A 23,261-nucleotide genomic window follows, 5' to 3' on the forward strand; every position below is an offset into this window, starting at 1 on the left:
TACATAATGTGAAATACTTATAATGAATTTTATACATGTGACTAAGGCAGACAGTGTCAACATTTGGATTGTCAGAGATGGCAACTAAAGTTCCATTTTGCATGCAAAATCCAAAATCTTTGTATCACAGAAACTGTAACCATGAATGGACTGAATTAAATTGTCTTTTTTTATAGTTCTTTTCTAATTTTATGTTACAGGTCAATGGTGGAGAGAAGAGACCTGCTTCAGATATGGGGAAGAAACCCAAAACTCCCAAAAAGAAGAAGAAGAAGGACCCAAATGAGCCACAGAAGCCTGTGTCTGCCTATGCATTATTCTTTCGAGACACTCAAGCAGCCATCAAGGGCCAAAACCCCAATGCTACTTTTGGTGAAGTCTCTAAAATTGTAGCTTCAATGTGGGACGGCTTAGGAGAAGAACAAAAACAGGTACAAAATGTGCTGTAGCTCAGAGGCTTTGTTTTGAGAGAGGTGTTATCAGGGTCATCTAAGCACTGTAGGCAGCTTCTTTTGTTTGCCTGGATGAAACTTGAATATGTGCCAGCTCAGGAATATGATTTAAAGAGACTGAGATAAGGAGAGTATCATTTCATTTCTTCTGTATGAAACCACTAAAGGAGGGTTTTTTTCATTTTGGGGTGTGACACAAGCTTTAGGATTATATTTAGGATTATTTTATGCCAGAATTGCTGGACCTAAGATTTTATGATGGCATTGCTTTGTCCATGACAGTGTGGTGTAAGAGGAGCTTGCTGACAAAAATTATGTAAGTGCAGCAGGACCTAACATATATCCGAGCTCCCAGTTGCCGATGTTTCCCTGCCCCATGATGCCAGCAGAGGAGCTGGGCTCACATCTTCTCCCTATCCACCTGGCTTTTATGAAAGGAATTAGAGATGTGTTGACCCAAAGAGACCTAGGGTGGACCCTGGCAAATTGACAGTGTTCTGGGATATCCTCCAGCATACATGTGGAGATTTTACCTACTGTGGAAATCACATCCCATAGTTACTGCCATCATCCATGGAAAGGCCTTGGTTCTTCAATGAGGTCAGCAGAGCTGGATCTGAACCTTTGCAGAAATCCTTTCAAGTCAGTCGGATGCTATGTAAAGTGGACACTCCAGAAGCTCATCACGTTCATGTGGTGATAGTTGGCAAATACCATTCATCCTCGCTGTAGCATACCATTGCTTTTCTGTTGTTATTGATTGCATTTTTACTACCTGCTAACCTAATGGATTGGTTAGATAAAGAAATGGGAACTTTAAGAAAGAAAGAGATACGGAGGGGAAGGATATGCTGAGTGAGAGTTATATTGGCTGCAGGAGACCTGGATGGGGGTTGATGTCAGCACAGAGAGAGGAAAAGTACTGGGACAAAACTACATTGCATTCATTCACACTGAGCATATTATTATTACAAAATTATGGTTAATAAGGCTAAGAATTAAATGGAAAATTTTGTTATGATTTTTTGGTAGGTAAAATCTTTTGAGCTTGAAAAAAAATAGGTTGTACTTTGCTAACAACTGGATGGTATAGGTACATCTAGATCACTGTTATATAACAGTGTAATAAGAATCGAGATTTGGCACTCACTGACTAACTAAAAAAAAGAAGCATTGAATAAGATAAGCATTTGGAAGGCTTAGCTGGAGGAAAGGTAACTTCCTGAATGCAGGGATCAGAGAAGTCACTTGGCCTGGAACTTGGGTTATTTTGTCGTGTTGTCTCTTCTCCCTTTTTTATTGTGTCCAGCAAAGGTCAAGGTTACATCCTAGATCTTGCAAGCTCTTTACACCTTACCAGTACAGCAGTTCTGTCATACAGACATTTTTTGGGGGGACCATGATGATGGGTGTTCACTTTTGACTCAGAAAAAATATGGATGATGCTTTTGGTTAAGTTCACAAGCAGGAGGTTTTGATGCCATTCCTCCTTGTCCCATGTACCTGCCAGCCGGCAGGAGGGACAGTGCTGAGCCGCACCAGGAGTAGCCACTGCTCAGCAGACTGCTCAGCAGACTGCTCAGCAGACTGCCCAAACGTGCAAGAAGCAGCCTGCTGTCCCTGCTGTGCTTGGCCAGGACCTCCAGCCAAAGCTGAGAAACTATAGACTGTGGTATCTGGCTTAAATTTGTTCCTACTCCAAAGAAAGGTCCTTGCCCAGAATCACTCCCATGTTGAAATCTGCACATCCAAACACATACCTCTGGAGTGCTCCAAGTAGTTAGATCTGTATCTTGGACCCATCTTGCTTGCCTGTGGGATTGTGGATCCAAATGTTCCTGAAATGGTGAAAGGCAGAGACCTGGACTTCTCAAGAGCCTGTCTCTCTAGTTAATCTTACATCTCTCTAATGATGACACAAAGCAAAAATTATTTATTTAGCCAAATCTTGTGCTTGGTTTTCTCCATCATTTTTCATAATGACCCTTAATTTGTGGCTGTTGCAATAGTGCAGTTTTTCCTTCCATAATATTTGTTCCGCTTACAGTGCAGAAAACTTGACTTCAAGAATAATAATCCAAGACCTTATAACGGAGATGAACCTAAAACACTGTAAAATGCACATTTCCTTTGAGCCTGTCATGTTAGTAGTACCAGTGCACAACTGAAGTCTTTCCACAGAATTCTGTTTAAGAAAAGTGCATAAAGTTCCAGCTTTAACTTGGATTTCCCATTCATGGTTGAAAGCAATAATTGTATAAATCCAGTATTTAAGGAATAATTCCATAAAACACTGGAACAGCAGAACAAAATTTATTTTTCTTATCTCTGTTGTCCTTAATTTCGGTTGGAACACAGCAGAATGATGTGTTAGGGAATCCACATGACACATCCATGAAAAAATGGCTGCAACTAGATTTTTAAGACAGTTATTCCAAGAATTTGGGTTAGCATATCTTTGTTGCTCTTTGACTCATTTTGCCTATTCATTATCATCTATTAAACACATTGTTAAAACTCCAGACTCAGGCCCTTTCTAATCTAGCACTGTACAAAAAGAATAAAAGATAGTCCCTATTTAAAAAAATTGGCAATCCTATTTTCTAGAATAAATTTAAACTCATTCTTTATTCCATTAGGGATCTAATAGTACCAAGTAATGATTACAAGACATCTTAACTGACTAGATAGTCTGTATTTTAAAGGCCTAATTTTTCAGATCCAGAGTATTAGTAACTGCTATGAAACCTATGTCTCTGGTAGGTAAAATTGGACTCTAAAAATACAAATGATTAATGTAGCATTTGGAATTTGGCATTGAAGAAGCTTCAGAAATTCAAAAATAGTTAAATAAAGAAACAATAACATCATTAGAGGAATACTTTATTGATTAATTATACTTGCTGAAAAGGATTCAATTATCATAAAGCTTCTGGCTTTTATGTTTTGGAAGCTAATGCTTATTCTGGAATTTAAATAGAATTATGTTTCTAAATTATGTTTCCCGAATTGGAACTCCTTTTACTATTTAAATAGTAAATATAAATGAATCAGAAAGTAGAACATAATGCAGCTATTGAGAAAGGAGAATAACCTCATGTTTTCATGCCAAAATGAAATATTCTTTGTTCCTATGACCTGAGCCAACTTTTTCTGAAATGCATAGAATTATTCTTGTTTATTCCTGAAGACTGACCAGAGAATAAATAAAGGTATTGAAACTCAGTACAGTAACGACCTAAGGGCAGTTTATGTATGTCCAAGCCTTTGCAACAAAATTTTGATAACCTGACATATTAGACTATAGCTTGAAAGGGTTTGTGCAAGAACCGCATATGTTTTTCAAACTGTGAAGAAACTAGGAAAATGTTGTTTGAGAAAATAGGATTTGAATGACAAAACAGAAAACGTTATTATGAACTAGATGATGGTGGGTGCCTTAACTGAAGTTAGGGGGGAGTTATACTTAAAATGGAATACTCTCTGATGCTTTTACCATGTGAATATTGCAATTTATTAGATGAAAGCAGATACCAGTGTACTTCCACTCTCATTTTACCACGAAGACATTTGTATTTTTGGGTCATATGCTATAACTGTTCCCATTAATTTCTGACTGTACAAGGGCCATTTGCAAAGAATGCTGGTGTGTTCCTGTGTTTTGTTTGTCCAAACCTATCTACACAGAGGACTCTAGAAATTAAAGGGACTTTAGTGGTCGTGGTGGACTTGTCATGGTTTCTTCTCAAATTCTGAATTGGTTGCAATGTTTACACATGATCAGAAGCAGGGACCGTGCATTTTCCTTCATTTTTCACTGCAAATGTTTTCTAAAACTGTTCAGATTAATATACCTGTGAATGGAAAGCAGCTGTAGCAGTAGTGTGTTGAGGTACATTCTCAGTGCTGTAGCCATAGCACAGGGATATGTTCATTGGCTTTTCTAGCTCCTCTCTTATGATCACAAACACTGTTTTCTCCTTAGTCAGTACTATACTTCAGTGCATCTGTTTTTATAGCTTATTTGTGTACATCTTTGCCCTTTGCACACATTTTTACTGCAAAGGGGAGAAAAACAGCCCCCAGGAAAGAGGGTTCAGCATGCTAAATGGTCCAGTCTCTGGCTTTCAGACAGAACACTGGTTCAAACTGGGTAAAAAGGCTACTTAGGTCATTTTCTGTCCTTAGATGAAAACGGAAAGTCATTTTAAATCAGTACCAGATGTGTGTGTACTAAATGAACCTTAAGTTTCTAATTGGAGTCCTAGTAAAGCTGTAATAGATGTGGCAAATTACAAACAAAATGTTCTTGTTTACGTTAGTGTAACTTTAAAACTTCAGCCAAAGACCTTAATAAATGTGCTATTATTCTAAAAATGGAATTGAATGTCTATTCAGCATTCAACAGAATTAATCTCTGGTGTAACTTCAGTGACTTAACTGGAAGTCTAGCAGGAATGAACTTGGCCTCCTATGAACAGCTTAGTGTGCGTATGTACATACATGTGTATGTGTTTCTATGTGTTTACTTAAATGTTGCACTGGCCTTGCAGTGGGAAGAAAGATGGATTCACATAGGGGACCCAAAACTTAATGATCAGAAGAAGCTGGCGAAGTGACTGTTTTGAGTGCTGTAACATATGCCTTCTTTCAGGCTGCATAATTCATACACAGTAATATTAGCTGCAATAGTTCAGCTCAATAGCAACACCTCATTATTTTATCCCTCAGTATTTATTCCTATGTTTGACGCCTCATGAAATTACTGTTAATGTGTTTATTTAAGGGCAGATCTGACACAAGTGGGAAGAATTTAATTTCCCACTCATTCTTTCCTGCTGATGTGTCCTCTTCCCCTGGTAGAAGTGGCAAGTGTAAATAGTTAATTTGCTTCAATTATGAGCCTGTCCTGCTAAATTAGAAGCAGCAGGAATATGAAGAGCCAGAATTATACTTATGAGGCAGCTGACAAATCCTCGGAGCTCACAAAATCAAATCATTTACCCCTCATTGGTGCTCAAAGACCCACTAGATAAAAGATGCAGTTTATTCTTTAACATCTGATGGAACTTGGATTGTATGTTACCAATACTTAAGTAAATTGAAGTCCTTGTGCATTAGTGCCAACGCTCGGGATGCTGTTGCCATTTTCACTATAACCCACAAGCTTTCAGGGGTTTCTATTTTGGTCACTAAAAAGAACGCAGACCAATTTGGGCATGAAAACTAACAAAGCACATTTTATAAGTTTCTCTTTTGATCACAGGGAAGTTTTAGACGTAGCAGCACATTAATCCAGTGAATCAGGTAGATCAGGAGGAGGTTTACAAGTAATGCTGGCCAACATTTTATGTCTCCAAAGCTTCTCTCATGATCTGAGACAACGCAAGTCAGATCAAAATGGATCCAAGATCAGTGTTTCAAGAGGCCTTGGGCTCTGCCTGGCCTCTGGGGACACCTAACCTAGCTCCTCCTCCCTCCCAGGGCGCGATGCCGTGTTGCTGTCCCGTCGCTTGACGTGACAAACGAGCTCACCCCATGGGTGGAAGATCCATCGCGTCCCCGTTGTGTGGCTGTGCATGCGGGGTGCCCGGTGCCGGGTTGTCAGGCAGTTCAGGGGACTGCAGTGTGGCTGCTGAAGTAGCTCCAGAGGATAGGCAGACCGTCAGGTCAAGGTACTCAGTAGCATTTTGAAAACATAAATTTACATTAGTTCACTCTTTTATATGCTTGTATACTCACACAGGTGTTTCTTTATCTACCTCTTGTTCCCCCTTTAAAAAGGACATTTTTTAAAAATTATTGTCTCTGTGCTAATGCAGCAATCTCCAGGGAATAACTTCAACACACTTGTAAAAGGATGAGAATGTACCTTCAGTTTGGAGATAAACAACCATGCAAAGTTTAAATTTAGCTTTGTTTTATTTTTGTAAATGAGAATAGGAAGCGAAGGTGCATCTGTGCATGCACACTGCCAAAGTGAATTCCAAGCGAAAGGGATTCGGGAAGAGGCACAACAGACAGCAACCTGCACCAAAAGTCACTTTTACTAGTCTTGCACCTTACTTCTTTGGGAGACACGCTGGTTTTTGTGACAAATTTCTGCGTTGAAGTTGCATCTCTACCCTTTGAAGCTCTAGACGAGTGCGTCAAGAGTTTAAAACAACTGATCCTTACCCTGGTGTCTGCCCCTGCTCCCTTCCTTGGCAACCAGCTGGGCTTAATGAACCAGAACACAAATGGGCCAAGAAGAGGCACGCGTACACACAGACACAATGCATATATGTGTACATATAGATATATAAATTTATATCTTCAGATTGTTCTGTTGCCCTGCCTTCCACAGGGCCAGTCCTTGCACCCCTTAACTTCCACTGACTTCAGAAGGGGACAGTGTCAGGCCCCCTGTTTGCAATGCGGTTTTGCCACTCACGATGGGAAACCTTCCCCTCTCCCCCGCCACCCCCCCCCAATTTAATGTAAATTACATAAATTTAATGTAAGTCACCGTAGGAGCTGCCGCATCTTATTCCATGTAGGGTGATACAGGCTATCCTCTGCTGGCCTCCTGCCCAGCCCAAGGCCTCCCAGGAGCACTGAAGTCGCGGGGAACATCAGAGACCCCCCTGCCCGGGCTGAATTTCTAATACCCGATTGCTGCATACAGCGGGCACAGCTTCTAGATAAACACCGCACGTGGCCGCCGAGTTACGAACGTTGGCTGTAACGGCACTTTGACGCCTTGTACTTGGAAGAAGCCGGGCCAAAAGGTCCCTGGATTTCAAGTACTGCCACAGCAACATGCATAAGTAGTAGCCTTACTTTTCTACTCATTCTTCTTCCCCACCCTTTATCCATACATTCGAGCTCAATAGGCACATGGCTTTAAATTATTTGCATGCAAAACCGGATTTAGTCCCAATTATTATGCTCCATTCAGGTTCACATCCTTATTTAAAAAAAACAACAATTGCAAATAATCAGCACATAAATCATATGTTTAATGTCGTTTGTTTTGCACCCAACTTTCATCCAACATGCTTCTGATAAAATGTACAGTCCCGGTCCTGGGAGCTGCAAGCATCAAGCCTGTAAGGTTAAATTTAGGCCTGGCGCAAATGGCTGCAATTTCCAGTGATCTCCATCGAGTCCCACTGTTTGTGCTCGAGCTGAGTTTGGCCTGTGATCTTTCCCCTGCACGCCAGAAAGACTGAATTCTTTCCCCTAAGCCTCTAATATGTCATCAGTGTCTTTTTCATGCTTTACAGTCAAAGAGACTGCTGAGCCGTACAGCTAGCCCTGGGCCTCTTTCTGTTACTGCATGTACCTAGATTAAAAATCAAATGGTAACATATTTCAGTATCCATTAAGCAATTCTAAGGATTTTTTTTTCTGACCGCTGTGGGAATATCTCCGTATTTTAGATGAGTGTGTGCAGCTTTAGGTGCCTTTGCTGTAAAATCAGAAGATTAAAACTAGAGATATGTCTCCCATTTGGAAAAAATACAAGTTTTCTCTATGAGCCTAGGTATGTAGGGCCAGGACCAACGATCTGAATGTGGAGTTTAATTCTGGATTGCAACCTACTGTATTTTATCAGATGCCATTCCTGTAACTGTAGCCTGTGAAAATGACTCTCCCATGGGTAATAACACTGGGTAAAACAAAAAGACAAAATCGGTCATGTTGCTTTTTGTTTTGCTATTTTTGCATATACTATTTTTGGGAGGTTATGGAACACTTCCATCAAAACAAATGTGGGCACCTTTACATCATTTTAAAAAGACAATATAACTTGCTTGCAAGTGTCAGCTCTAAGGAGACAACCACAAGATAAACTGAAAACTTCCCCGTCTTTGTTATCCTCGTGCCACCTATTCAGGCAAAGCCAGGGAAGTAGCATGGTTCTTCGTAATGTGCTTTGTCAGCTAGGAGACACCAAGCTTTTTCAGACTACCATGAAGCACAAATTTTGAAAGTCTCTTTTTGTCCTAAGAGCATCAGTCAGTTTAACTCACTGTCTCCAAGTCTCTAGTATCAAAGGGGACTGTAGTCAGTGCTGCCTTCTTCCATTAGCACCTGATGTTCAAAACGGAGGACATGTTTGCAGGTGTCTGAGTGCCTGTTTTGGCTCTTATGATGACGACTGGGGGAAGGAAGATCTGTTCTCCTAAGGGAACAAGGGTGCAAGCCACACGGGACAGGGTAGGAGTCCTGCTGCGCAGCATGTTGTGATGTGTTGATAGTCCTCCACAAGCAAGTTGAGAGGAAGTTCATTGGGAAAAGATGACTAACCAGAACAAAAACCTGGCTCAAAGCATTACAGGTATATTTCAGTTATATACGTATATCAGTGATGAGTTTCATATTATCCAAGATGTAGAAGAGCGCAAGAGACACAAAGCCTGCCTCGAGGAATTTATGATCCAGGAAGACAAGAACTAAGCAGCAATTAAAATACATAAAGCAAAACATGACCAGAAGTTGGCATCATAAAACAGAAGTGCAAATATTCTACTGTGGTTTTAATTTGGTAAAACTAGTATTTGTGAGTGCTTGTGGCTAACCGTATCACCCACAACTCCTCTATCTCCAAATGAAACTTTGGGGCAGTCAGTTTAAGGATGTATATCACTATTAATAAAAACAGTTCAGCTCTTCTTGTAGGCTGCTACAGCACTGGTAGCCCCCGTGTATGGTCAGCCCAGGGAACCTGAGCTACAACGTGCCATTGCAATGGCCTGGGGGTTGGTACCAGGCTCTTACGTCAACAACGGGGAAGCCCAGGGCATTTGTTTTCCCCAGTGGCCTAATTCAAATGCTATCTTATATATTTATATGCACAAGGTAGAGTTTCTTACTTACTCCTTTTGGAAAGTATCATCTTCTATATTGCTGCATGCTTTGCTAAACAGTGTAAGGCAACTTGAAGCTGCCTTACTGGGTGCACTTTGAAAATGTAATTAAATAGTAAACTAAGAACCTGTGTATTATGCTGTGTAAATTTGCATTTGTGAAGGACAGTAGGAAAATAATGCCAGCACCTTCCATTTGTAGACAAATGAATGTAATCTTGGTATTTTGGGGTTTCTATAACAAGCTGAAGAAAATAAGAATAAATTAAGCTGACCCACCCTGAATATACAGAAATGATGTTTTTTCTGCCAAAGTTCAATTTCCACAACTGGGACAACATAGAAAATAAAAATATTCTGTAAGGAAACAAATCTGCTGCTGAATCAGAATGGGCCTGTACTGCCTGAATGGCAACCAGTTGACATTCAATTATCATGTTAATTGAATTAAAGCAAGCTAGAAATGACTTAATTCCATAAGTATATGCTCCTGTCAAGTTACTTATTTAATAATTGTTGCTTGCTTGACGGAGGAGGGGAAAATGAGCTTATAAAATGTTTACGAGATGTTAAAAATATAATTAATTACTGCCACTATACACTATAGATAAACAACAGAACAGAAGCCTGCTTCTTGTTACAGGAAGAAATGTTAAATGTGTTATTGGAAATGATGTGTTTCATACTTTGGCACTGTCTTAAGCATGAAACTTGAAAGAGCTTCAGCTATTTTCTAGAGCACACTTGAATGATGACACAAGCCTTTTTCCTCCCCAAAAGCACTGCAAGGATGCAACTCTGTTATACTTACTGCAACACAAAACTATTTAGGCCTGAGGGCTAAAAATCCTCACAGCTGCAAAAAAAAAAAGAGTTTGGGAGGCGTAGCTGACTTGCTCATACCTGTTTGAGGTGCTGCTGCAAATGGTGAGGCTGTTCCCCATTTGCCCTGCCTTCATAAGCCCCCAGTACAAGTCCAGTCTAGCACAAAGTCAGTGAACTGGTACCCACTGCCAGGGCCACATTCATTTGCCTTCCGAGAAAAATACTGACAGCCAGACCTTGTTGTTACTCAAGAAAATTAACAACTCCCCAGACAGGCAGAACTTACCCTAATTTTTCATATATGCCAGGACCAATCAGAATTTCCAAAATTAGCGTGAAAATCATCAACCCACTTGTATGCTGACCTAAACAGTGGGCATCTTCAAAAGGACAACAGCATATAGACAGTGAGAGCTCAAGCTGTTGTTCTCAGAGGACATGCTGCTGCCCTTACAAGGATGAAACTGGGCAAGTTGACCACCCTCCAGGCAAGCTAGCCTGTAAGGACTATTGAGGACTATTTGCCAATGCAAAACATCAAAGGAGGCTACGGTCATCAAAAACCTTTCCCCAATCCAGGAAGGACTTCTTTACTATAATGACCTTATATTACATAGTTAATGTTTATATTACCATGGAAGACCTGGTGTTCATGTGACTGTTATTGGCCCACGAGAATACCCAAGAAAAAAAGGGCAAGACAATGTATATACTGAACATGGTAGGTGTATAGGTAGGGAATAATTAAATAACAGCTGTATGATGACATTGCTATAAAGTAGCAATGTTTTAGATGGAGATTTACAGAATTGTTGTTAGCTTCATATTATTGAGTTAACCTTGTACAATATGACTATTTGAGGGAAAAGTCAGGTCCCAGAGGACTCTTTCAATATGCTGTGACGGTAAGAGCACAGCAGGAGTGTATATTTTTTGTATTTATGTAATGCAAAATAAAACCCGATATGGAAGCAGTAGATCCATGATCTTTTGAAGATCATTATTCTGTGTAAAATTCTTTGTTCAGCTCTGTTTTTTAAACTGGCTATCAGAATGATGCAGAGGCATTGCAATATACAAAGTGGTATAGCTTAGTCTTTGTTCTGTAGGTCAAGCTAAATTCATTTTAGCAGCTACGAACAGATTGTTGACTAATTTTTTATTCATTTTCAAAACAAACAGTTCATTTCCCTAATAATCACAAGCAATTACAACTTAAAAAGCAAATTGCTACCATTTTTTTCAAAACAATAGGAGATCAACCAACACGATTTTATCTTAATCTGGAGAAATTACAGGGGTGCACAGATACAGTTGCACAGCTAAAACCAATTTTTTTTCCTCTCTGTCTTTATATTTACAATTTTATAAGCCTAAGACTTCTCTGTTTCCATTATGATCTTTTGCTTCCCTGGGAAGCAAAATCTTTAATCCTTTTAGGCAGCCTCTGAGTTTTGCCAGCCGGTATGTGAGGTTTGTTCGGTCTCTGAAAGCAAAACCTCAGTAAAACAAAAAAATGTTTCATGAGCACATTCTTTATAAGAATGGTGTTGTACTGGATCCTTCCAGCCTGACACTACCACTCCCACATCTGCAACTGTATTGTCCTCTGTGTGTGCACTCTGTGCTGCCAGGTCCTCCCCATTATGGGACTCCTGGTTTTACTAGATCAAAAAGATCAAAAGAGATCACTTCACAGTTTCATAAAGTTTATCCTTCTGGGGAGAGGATGAACGCTTGTGTTTTTCAGCTGTGGAATTCAGGAGAACACCCCAAAATTGTCATAAATAGCTTTGCCCATTTTTTATCTTTGAATCAATAGCCCAGTTAACAAGGCAGTGTGGAGTGGGAGGGGGAAGGTGGATAGTCTTTACTCTCTTCACAGAGGCTTTCTACAGATGCCTAGGTCGTGCACTTGGCTGGAGAAGTGGACAGCAGAGACTCAAAGCTGCAGTTCCATTTTGTGAAATATTGTGAAACCAAAATGCCCATGAACACATGAATTAACCTCTGGCATGTGACTTAAAAATTGTGAAATATACAGTAATAAAAAACCTACATTTTCTTTCCCTTTATTTGACTCCCTTACTTTTAAACCTTCCGTTTAGATGTTTTTTAAGCTTTTTGCTGCAACAAGGAAGGCTAGGAGTCGATCCTGCTTAGTTACATGAAGCCAAGATGCTTGCATGACTCCTAAATCTACCCTTTCAGAAAAAAACATGAAGTAGTGAGAAACTCATGATAATATTTACAAAGAGAAATGCTGACAACAAGTCATTAGCTGGGCTCCATGGGTCAGAAACTGCTTCTCCTCCTGAGAACTTTCAACCCTAAATATCTACGTATGCTTTTCTAACATCATGTTACTGTAGCACTATGAGGTCCTGCCTAACCCTGCAGATAATCTTTGATCTTGAAATTTGGGCAGAATTGAAGCAATTCTCCAAGCTCTTTAATCTATTAGGAGATTGTGCACATGCCACATTTAAAATAATTTGGTGAGTTGAGAGAAATGTACAGAAATAGATCCATGCTCCTGAGAAGTTAATTAGACCGATGTGGGATCAAGACTGGAATAATGACTAGCATTTGTTATCCTTAGCAGCTCCATGAAGCTTCTTTGGCTGCCCCCAACAGTTTATCCAGGGAAGAGAGAAAGCCTCTTGTCTGATCTGTGTGGTGCCATCATCTCCTCCTTCATTTAGCTCAAATGTCTTTCTGCACTTTCTGATCTTCCTCAGAGGGTTTTAACTCATCTCACAAGTGGAAGCCAGGGGAAAGGCCCACACCTACCTTCCCCTGTCCCTAAAGGTCCCATTTGCAAGTACGCCCCATGCTTCAGTTTGAACAATTAAACCTGAGATGCTATGAGTGATATTGTTTTTTTCAGTACTGCTGGGTAGTTAAAGGGTGTTTCACAGTTGGAACAATATTTTCTTTAAAATATTTGATGTTTATTATTTCACTCTTTAAGCAATATGAGGAGGAAAGGCTGTTTACTTAGAAAGACTTTATGAAGATGCATGAGACACACCGGTGATATATAAAAACAAAACCAGATTAATTTACCAATGTGACACTCTTTGTTTTTAGGTTTACAAAAAGAAAACTGAAGCTGCCAAGAAGGAATATCTGAAGCAGTTAGCTGCCTACAGAGCAAGCCTTGTATCCAAGGTAACACATAATGTATATACATACACACATATATATAGTGACATATTGCAAACCATTTTCAGCATTTATATGGTGCTGAGCACCGTAGTCTTTAGTGCAAACAGCCCTGTTTGTTAGCATCTTAAACCTAAGTTTAAGGTGCAAATGCTTAATAAACCCAGTCATCTCTCCATGAAAAGATATCCTTTCCCCTCTGGTCATAGAGAGACAGCACTTCTCCAGGCTGGGAGTATCATTGCAGTTCAACAGAGGAAGGAGATGCCGGTAAAAAGACCTCAATGTAACAAACATGCCAGGCAGCCACCGTTCTACCTGTAAGGGAAAAAAACATTTAATACACAAAATGTCTGCTTTTGGTTTTGCTTATTTTTTAAGTACTGGTTTTTACCTTGCAATCACAGTACAGAAAAAGTCACGTTCAGCTCACATAGCAAACCTGCATAAGGAAATGTGAATTTCCATTTTACATTCAGCAAGCAATTTGACTGAGCACAGCATAGGTCACCATAAGGCCCTTATACTGGAACAGTATACTGGAACACTGGAACACCAGCGTATCCCCAGTACACAGCTTGCAGCAATTTTCTAAATTGATTTATACAAACATTCTTAGTGCCCATAATTTTATAATAAACTCTTTAAAATTTGTAATAGACTTTAAAATATGCAGAAGAATGTGCACTGTGTCAATGTGGAAAAACAACTGAGCAACCTCAGAATCATATCAGTTAGAATCCCTTGGTTTGGGTCTGTCAAAACAAATTTACATATATTTTGTTGTTACATAAATAAAAATAATTTTAGAGGTAAAGTGGCAGCATGAACGACTGGCATATATGACATGAGTAGAACTTTTTATTAGTCTTAAATAGTTTTTGGAGTGGTTGATCCTGCGCTGTACTTCTCTGTGTATTATGTTCATCTGTGCACATTTTCAGGGAAGACTATATGATTAGCCATACAAGGACCTTTCATGCATCTTTCTACATTATCTTAGCATTTGGTCAGTGTCTGTTCTGACTTTAAAAATCTGAAATATGAGCGTTACTTCATTCATTTTGGGGGGGTTGTGTCTTATGCGTTTTAATTTTATAGCTAACATCATAAATATTAATGCATTTAGTTTAAGTGATTTATGGGGTACCTTTACTTTCTGTCTTAGGGTTGTTCGGTTCTAGAAATACTCATTGCCTTCATGCACACAAACAAATTTTTTTGAAATAGCCTGCTTATTGGCAAAAGATAGGTCTAAAAAGCTCAAAATATTCCAATAGGTTTTGAAGAAATGCATGAAGCCAGCTCTTCACTTCTGAAAATAACTTGGATGTCATTATTCAACACATCATAAACTGTTTACAAAACACTTTATATAGCTTAATATTGAAATGGCACATATAAAAAACTTACTCTTTTTTCTAAGAGAAAAAAGCATATTATGGCATTTTCTGAAGTTTGTTTTTAGAAAAAAAATAAAAGATTGTTGATCAGTTCAGTGCATGAAGACATTTATGCAAGCTTTTAAATTTGTTGTTAGTCAGGAAAGCACCGGAGCATTTTCTTAACTTTTAAGCAATTATTTAAATTCTGTCCATAATGTAATGTTTTCCTCTACTGTGGAAGGTATCAAAACATAAACTTAATGAAGCCAAGTACTAATTGCTTACTCTCATGAACACGCTCAATGAATCCAACAGAGCTGGCATGTAACTAAAGCAAGTCCATTTTGGAATAATGATGTAAAATACCCAGATGTAATATCATATCAGTATATTCTAAATTATCATTATTAAATATTTACATGGTACCAGAAGAGTTGTAGTTCTTTAGACAAGCATGTAAGCATGAAGAAATATATATAATACATTATTAAGATTGTTTGGAGTTCATCTGGTCTTTTATGTCCTTGTGTTATATTATCATCCATAAAAGCTACTTTTAGATAATATTATTAAGATTCCAAGACCTCACTTAAAAGTTAAGACATGCCAAAAGGAACGTACTTTTTCCAAAAATCCTTTAATACAATATTAATGATTTGCTCACATGGTATGTTTTAAACTTTATACCACACTCTGTGTGAGTCTCATTTCATATGCTTATAATCAGGTGTTCACCCTGGGAGCTCCTGTGTTGTATTTACTGCATGTTGTTTAACCTTGCTTCTTTATAGGATTTTCTGTGCTGCTCATCCTAGCAGTCTTTTAGTGTAAAGAGATTCCCAGTAATACTCTGGAGCAGGAAGTTTCTATTGTCCGTATTTTCAAACACAACTAAATCATTGTGAAATCAGGTTTTCAGTAATTTGGGGTGTTCTGCTTGGGACATCTGGAACTTAATTTTTCAGAGTATTTGACTAGTATTAAACACCCTTTGTATTCATAGCAGAGCTCAAATGACTTCAGGGTCAGCTGGCTGGCAGCTGTGAGATGTTCAGTTGTTCTTCACATCACATCAGGACATCCTCTCGCTATCCAAATGATAGGAGTTATCCAATTATCAAACTTTCTTCCTTCTTCCCTCCCAGAGGCCTCTGTCTGTGGGAAGAGGCAGGCAGAAGCAGGCAAGGGTGCTGAGGTCCTCTGTCTCCAACTCAGCTGAGGTCCTCTCTCTCCAGCTCAGCAGGTGCCAGCAGGTGCCAGCAGCTCAGCAGCTGCTCTGCCAGTTTCCTACTCTTGACCACTGATTCTGCCACTTTTTTAATGAAGTATTGCCAGTTTTTAAACAACTAATGAGTGTAGGGCTTGTATGTGAGTGTTTGTGTAAGTTTTTCTGCATTTATTTACAAGTCTTCATTTTTCTGAAAAGCAAAGAATGGACATATGCCATGTTATACCTGAGTGGACCAGATTTGGAGTTGAATTCACTGCACCCATCTTGGCCATTTGAGATGCTGGAATAGTTCGAATAGAAGATTGCAGAGAAATGGGGTAAATCTCCTTTTGCCAGGAGATTTCTTAGCCTTTGCCTGACAGCAAAATAATGATGTTCAGGAACATTGGTTTCCATCCAAAGCTCTGAGGTGGGAGTGGAGTATCAGGTGGGGATGGTGGGTTTCTCAATGATATTCAGCCCTTTGCCTTCTCCTCTCCTCTCCTCTCCTCTCCTCTCCTCTCCTCTCCTCTCCTCTCCTCTCCTCTCCTCTCCTCTCCTCTCCTCTCCTCTCCTCTTCTCCCCAACAGCAAACCTTTACTTCAGCCAGTCTTTTTCTTAGGCTTTCTCTTGTCCTCTGCATCCTCACTTCTCCTTCATACACTCATAGCCATGGGTGCATCGTGAAGGAAACTGGAGATGAACATGAGGGACAGACTACTTGCTTTTCATCATAGACAGCAACCAGTGCTTTCTGCCCACATGGAGAAATAATCTCAGCTGTTTTCTCAGATGGTACACATTGATAAATTTGAGTGTCATTTCATGGGGAGAAGAGATACTAATCTTTGACACAATCTGTCATTGTCCCTTCTGGAGTCCAACTCCCTCATCTTAAGGAAGGGAACTCAGATTTTTTGGGAGTCATATGGTGCTTTCCTCTGGGTGCATTCTTGGCAAAGCTGAGCAGTTCTGGTTGGAGTTTGTCACACACCCCCCTATCATTTTAAACTGTGTTATTTGACAAAATCATAACTTAAAAGAGTGGAAGTGTCACCAGCAACTTCGGTAATAGGATCGCCAGCCCATCTCTAGTACACTTTTAAATGCTTTAGTGATGTTTTTATAAAATAGACCTACCACCCAGAAAATAATCTAAACATATGATTGTGTAAATATGTCAGTTATGCATTAATCCCCATTTAATTTATCAGTTTATTTCCTGTGTTTTCTCCTTTTTTATAATGATTGAAATTAATGGGACTGTTGCTGAGTTTGTTCATGTGTGTAGGAATTGATATGTAAAGTAAAAAAATCACATTACGAAGCATTATATCTTCTGCTATGCAGATTGCCATATTGCTTATCGTACTGACTAAGCCTTTGCATTGTAAACAAGTGTCTTTATATTTGCCCTTAGTTGCAACTTTTAGTACTATTCAGGTCCAGAAAAGGAGTCTCTGGTATCTGGTAATTTGTACAGCATTACATAAAATGCTGTGAATTGCAATTTTACTTTTTCATAAAACAAGCACTTTTTCTAGCTTAACCAGCCTTTTTTCTGGCTGACTTTAGAGTTTTTGCTGCATCTTTCAAATATATGTATTTAATACAGTTTTATATGGTTAAATGTTAAATACTTTCATATATTATATATGTACATCTACGTATATTTATATAATAATATATGCATATTATATATTTAACATGCATAATATATGTGCATATAAGTGATACATATATGTATGTTAACTATAGCAGTACAAGTTTGAATAGTACAAAGAAGATTCCTCTTCCCTGTTTTGTTCTCTCTGGCAAAATAAATCTTTAATTCTCTGTGTGTAGTGACACAACTTCAGCTTTCATACAGACATATTTTAGCAGCTATGGCTGAAGCTAAAACCTCTCAGCAAGGAGAATATTATTCAAATTCAAAATAATCACGCATATTTCAAAACTCTGATGTACCTAAGTTAAAGTGGTTTCCTTACTTGACATTGCAGAAAATGCATTGGATATTTTTCATTTTTGAGGACAGCACAAATCCTTTGGACATGTAAAACTGCTTCTTGAAGTATATGGCAGATGTAGCTTTCCTAGCCCACCTCCTTGTATTTACGCTTCATAAAAAAACTAGAGGTCACATCTAGTAAGACTGGCATTGCCTTAATGCCATTAGCACAGCAATTTGTAACCAGAGAGTTTCCAGGCACCCAAAACATCTGTTACTCATGCAGAATTGTCTATATTGTAATATAGTTGAACAGCCTAAAGAATTATAGTCATTTGAGACTGCAGTGAATACAGATGAAAAAGTTTGAGTTACTAGTAAAAGGCAAAATGGAGACCATGTTAAAAAAAAAAACACACAAAAAAACCCTCAAACAATAAATTTGGTGTTAGTTTCCAATTTCATGTGTATGTAGTGAGAGCACTTACCTAATATATAAAAAGAAAAAAAATGTCAGGTGTCCCAGATCATGCATCTCCCCACTCCTAAGTAAATGTGGTTGTGCAGGTGTTTTCTCTCCATTATTTGTTTTCTGTGGCCCAGTGAATCCCAAATTCTTTTCTGCATAGTGGCCAAGCTTCAGATGTAGGGGAGCACTGTATCCTAGCTCGCTCCTCCCTGTAATAAGCAATGGCTGGGGTTTAGGACATTTCTTTTGCAAATAAAATTCTGAGTATCTCTTGACAGTGTAGATGACTGAACTGTCCTGTCTCCTGGCCAGTGCTTTAATCAGTTGGCTATCGTGTACAAGGAGAGCAGCATCCTTTCTGCTGCTGGCAGAAAGGTACCTGGTTTCCACTTTCTGAGACAACAGACTCCTGTATTATATCTAGCCCCAGTCCATGGAGATGTTTTGGAATTCCATAAACCAGTTCAGGCTGTCTCAGTGAAAGCATCGTAGAAAGAATAAATAAAAAATATGGTTATGTTTCATGCATTATTATTATTTTTGTGGCTATTAAAATGCTACAAGGCAATATTTTCCTTTAAAACCATAACAAAAAAACCCAGAACGATGACATGCATGTACAGCTTTTACTTTTTTCCTTTAAACATTAGAATCCCTAGCTGGGAAAACTATAATGTAAGGCTTTTACAACAGGTACTTCATGCTTCTGTGATACCTTGGTCTTTCATTCTTTCTGGATTTATTATGATATAGTTAGAAATTTTCATGGAATCATAAGTAAAACTATGTATGTGCAAGTATGTGATGTATCAGAGTATCTGGTAAATGAACATATATATTTATAAAATAATTGTCTAATCTGATTATAACACAAATGCAACCATCTTCTTGTCTAGCAAGGAAACCAGCTCTCCACTGCAGCTGAAAATGTAGAGCAAACTATATTTAAGTTAATGCCATGTTTTTGATTTGAGGCTAAATCATGTGGAGCTTTACATTCAGGAGTGCAAAAACCAAGAAATGCTCTCACATAATTTCTGCCAAAAATGTCAGAAATGTCTTGAGCTTTAGAGAAGCCAGATTTTGACTTGGAGAGGAAGTGTGTTTGTTTTTGAAGTGAGTTAATAAAACTAGATTTCACTATTAGCCTAGTGCTTCCATTTGGGGAATTAAAACACTTGTATCAAATTAAAGTTGCATATCCTTTATCACATGTACCCAGGTTACATTCATAAAACATCCATTTTTACTTACATACCCTGAATGAATCCATGACAATCCCCTGTAGATGGTGACAAAATGTGTATTTAGATTTGAAGATGTTCTTCTGAACCACCTTGGCTAATTATAGATGACAACCCATGGCTTACTCCTTTGTTCTGAAACATCAAGAATGTGTCAAAAAGCTTTCTGAACTCTCTAGAGTCCCAGATGTTGTTATTGCAATAGGTGACTGGAATTAACAAAATACGAAACGTCATTTGCTAAGAGCCTCTTGTGACTTAGGTAGGAAGGCAGCTGTACTGCAAATATGCATATGAATTCTCCACTAGAGTGAACAGAGTTAAGTCAAAGGATTCTCTAAAGGAGTTAAAGAGCTAAGCAGGAAAGAGAAAACAGTGCTGGAGAGAAGTCATTCTCTCATAAACAGCTTCACTAGGGGTAGTAGTATAAAATGGCTGAGCCCATGTAGGCTAGAAGAAGGGATTCTTCTCAAGGACAGGTTTGGGGTTGGAAGTGACCTAAAATGTCAAAAACGTTAAAAATGGACAGGATTATGAGAACACAGAAAAGCTGAGAGAAGGAATAAACAATTCAAGATGTTCCTTCCACCAAAGAGACAGCAAAGACAGCAGATGCAAACTTAAGCTTAGGTAAGCTTTGTAGGAGCTGCGTAAATACTCAGCCAGTTTCCTTCTATCTACCTCTTTAATGTCATGGTATTGAAGATAACTCATTTAAGGCTGAGTCAGGCCTGCCTAAGTTTGATCACAGCCTGCACAGCCTGGACCTTCCTGGTACCAGCTGACATAATCATTGCTGTTACCTGAATGTAACCTTCATACTGGTCACAGAGTCCAAAAATTGTTGAATTCCTCAGCACGGCTGAAGGACAGACACCAGTCACTAGATGTAAAGATGGCACCATCATGAAAAGGGACAGTGTGGCAACTACGTAGGTTTCTGACACATATTCATGTAGAACCTGAATGGAGTTAAACTCTTCTCTATGCTTTGAAATACTCGGTACATGTTCCTTGTTTATGTAGAGAGGATGCCAAACCTCTGTTTCTCATTTAAAGAGAAGCACCTGTTTCTTATTTAAAATAAAACTATGTTACACCATTTTGGCTGTGTAAAAAAATCTTCTGAGGTTGGCAGAGTTTATGTTTACACAGAAGTAAAGCTGTTTGCATTGATAGAAAGTTTATGCTGGCCATATTGGCCATAAGGCTCATGTCTTTGTCCTTGAGGAAGTCTCTCAGCATGTATTTAAAGGACACATAGGCATCCAACAGTACAAAGAACATTTACTGAATGTTCTAAATGTACTGAATGCATTTACTGAATATTTTACTGTAAAGGAAACAGCTTAATTGCTGATGTTAATAAAGAAGTCTTTTGATAATGTCCGGTCTGTAAACAACTGAAATTATATTGTTCCAGCTGAAAGGTTTTGATCACTAACTAATTTTGTGAAATCAATAGAATAAGAAAAAAATATATTTTTTTCTCTGTAAGTAGAACACCTATGGTTTCTTTGAGACAACACTGACTTTTTGATTTTGTATAGCAAACAGCAATATCAGTTGAGCACTGCTTACTAAAATGAAATTATTGCAAAAGTATTTATTTAATTTCCCTATATTATGGTATCACATGCTATAGTAGGTAAGAATGCTGACTATAAAGCATGTATACACGATATATTCATACACTATATATATGTGTATGCACTATATATTCATATACATACGTGTATATATCTATATGGTCCTGCTTACTGGCAATGTTTCTAACAATAACTGCTTTAACATGTTAAAAAAGCAAAATGAAGTAAGTATAGGCGCTTGTAGCTTATACGTATGCTTCTGAAGAAACACAGGTCAAAAATAGTTCCACTCAGTTGAGAATGATTCTCAGCCTCTGTTATTCAAGTCCTACCTGGTTTTCATGAAAATGGAAATGGATATCCAGGCATTAATCCTGAAGTTTGGACTCTGATCCAAATTCCATTTAAGTTAATAAGAGACTTTCCATTGAATTCAGTAGTCTAAGGATCAGGCCCTTAGAGTACTGCCTTGTTAAAACATGTCCTTGCTTTACTTCCAATCACATGGCTGTTGTTTCTGTTCCAACATGTGAGGTTAGAACATCCAATGATAGACAGAAGGCAGCCACAAGTTAGAAAGGGAATCAAAACCCGTGTGTAGATTTCAACAGTTGTTTGGTTACCCAGATCTACAGGTGAGGGTTTAAAGTGCAAGTACAGGTTTTTCAAAGTGGAAGTAAAATGATATCCCAAAGGAAGCCATGGAGATGCCAAGCTGTTGCTGTTTTCTCTGACACCACTTAGGTTGAGAAGGATGTCTGTACCAAAGGTAATTTCTCAAGTCTAAGAGTAGGTTGGATGTTTTGGGGTGAGGGAAATCCCAGTGCCACTTTCCTCTAAGGAACCAACAAACCCCCCCGTGCCTGAATTCAGTCTATGTTAAGAAGGACTATTAGTCCCAGGGTAGTTCTCCTTAGGAAAGAATAGCACAACTGGATGAGCAATGCTTAACCCTTTAGCCTAACTTAATTCTTTAATTTGGCATTGTGCATGAGGCATTTTGGCGCATAATAGGGAAGTAGAAGGTAGATGGGAAAGTTCACTTTGCTCTAGAACTGGAAGGAAAGGCATGAGTTTGGTGAAAACTGAGAGGGAAGAACTTGATTCAGCACCTCCCAAACTTTGTGCAGAATGATCAACCCTTAACACTCTCTCTGAAGATAGTAATTTGTCTGTATCACACATTTCCTTGAAAGTATGATCAAGTAGAATAATTTTGTGGACTGAGGGTCATGCACAAGTACTTTTGATTAATATAACTATATTCATTATCTTAAAGAGTTACAGTAGTGTTGATTTTGATTCCTTCCTTTCCTTGTTTCTCTTCTACTTTAATTCTATTTCTGTTGGGATTTCAAAATGTTATTCCCTCCTTTTCTTCATGTTTCAGGAAAACAATAGATTCTCATAAAAAAAAAAGATGTTTTTGTGTTGTGCCTAAACATACAATCCTACTTTTTCTGTAGCATTCCATTGCCTTGGTTTAACCTGCTTTGTCTTCACCTTCTTTTTTTGTTTTGGTTTTTTTTTTAATTTAGGGAATAATATTAGATGATGATATTAGATAGAGAGGCAGGTCCGTAAGAAACCCTACTCCTATCCTATGAAGAACTTGAAAGATTTAGAGTAAGGCTTTGACCTGAAATCCAGAACAATTGGAAGCAACTCAGAGAGCATAAAGGACTGTCAAGAAAAGCTAATTTGTGGTCCTAGTGTATACTCGGCTAGTGTACAATACCACTTTCTACCATTAACTAAATATAATATTCTGTCACCCTCTAGTGGTGGGTCTACAATACCATAGTTCTGATAGTAATGATAAAAGATTTTCTTACAGCATATCTAGTAGAAGACCTTGTCACATGTAGGAGAAACTAGACTTCAGAAGTGTTTGACGTGCTGTGTGTACAGATTTGTAATTTTGATCTCCACTGCATGTATCTGTAAATGAATTGTATCCTATAACATCATGTCAAAAATTAGAGATGTAAATTGGTTTTGGCCAGATTAGTTAACTAAAGAGGGGGTTTAAAAAAATTATTTCTGTAGTCTTCTACTTGGATAAGGCAAGAGCAAATCGACTGAATTCTAGACTGAAAATTAGGGAACCTGA

The 23,261-nt window shown here is 38.5% G+C and overlaps 1 protein-coding gene across 1 annotated transcript in view; it reads left to right on the forward strand.

Moving 5' to 3' along the window:
• TOX (thymocyte selection associated high mobility group box) overlaps nt 1-23,261 on the forward strand; it is a gene marked incomplete at its 5' end in the record, with an annotated part of 221,129 nt that overhangs the window by 182,290 nt on the left and 15,578 nt on the right. Inside the window, 2 exons of the mRNA XM_082014844.1 lie at nt 201-431; nt 13,226-13,306. Of these exons, the coding sequence (XP_081870970.1) occupies nt 201-431; nt 13,226-13,306 (312 nt within the window). The remainder of the gene's footprint in view (nt 1-200; nt 432-13,225; nt 13,307-23,261) is intronic.

This window comes from Phaethon aethereus (genome assembly GCF_964289735.1).
Source record: "Phaethon aethereus genome assembly, chromosome: 2".
NCBI classification, from domain to species: Eukaryota; Metazoa; Chordata; class Aves; order Phaethontiformes; family Phaethontidae; genus Phaethon; species Phaethon aethereus.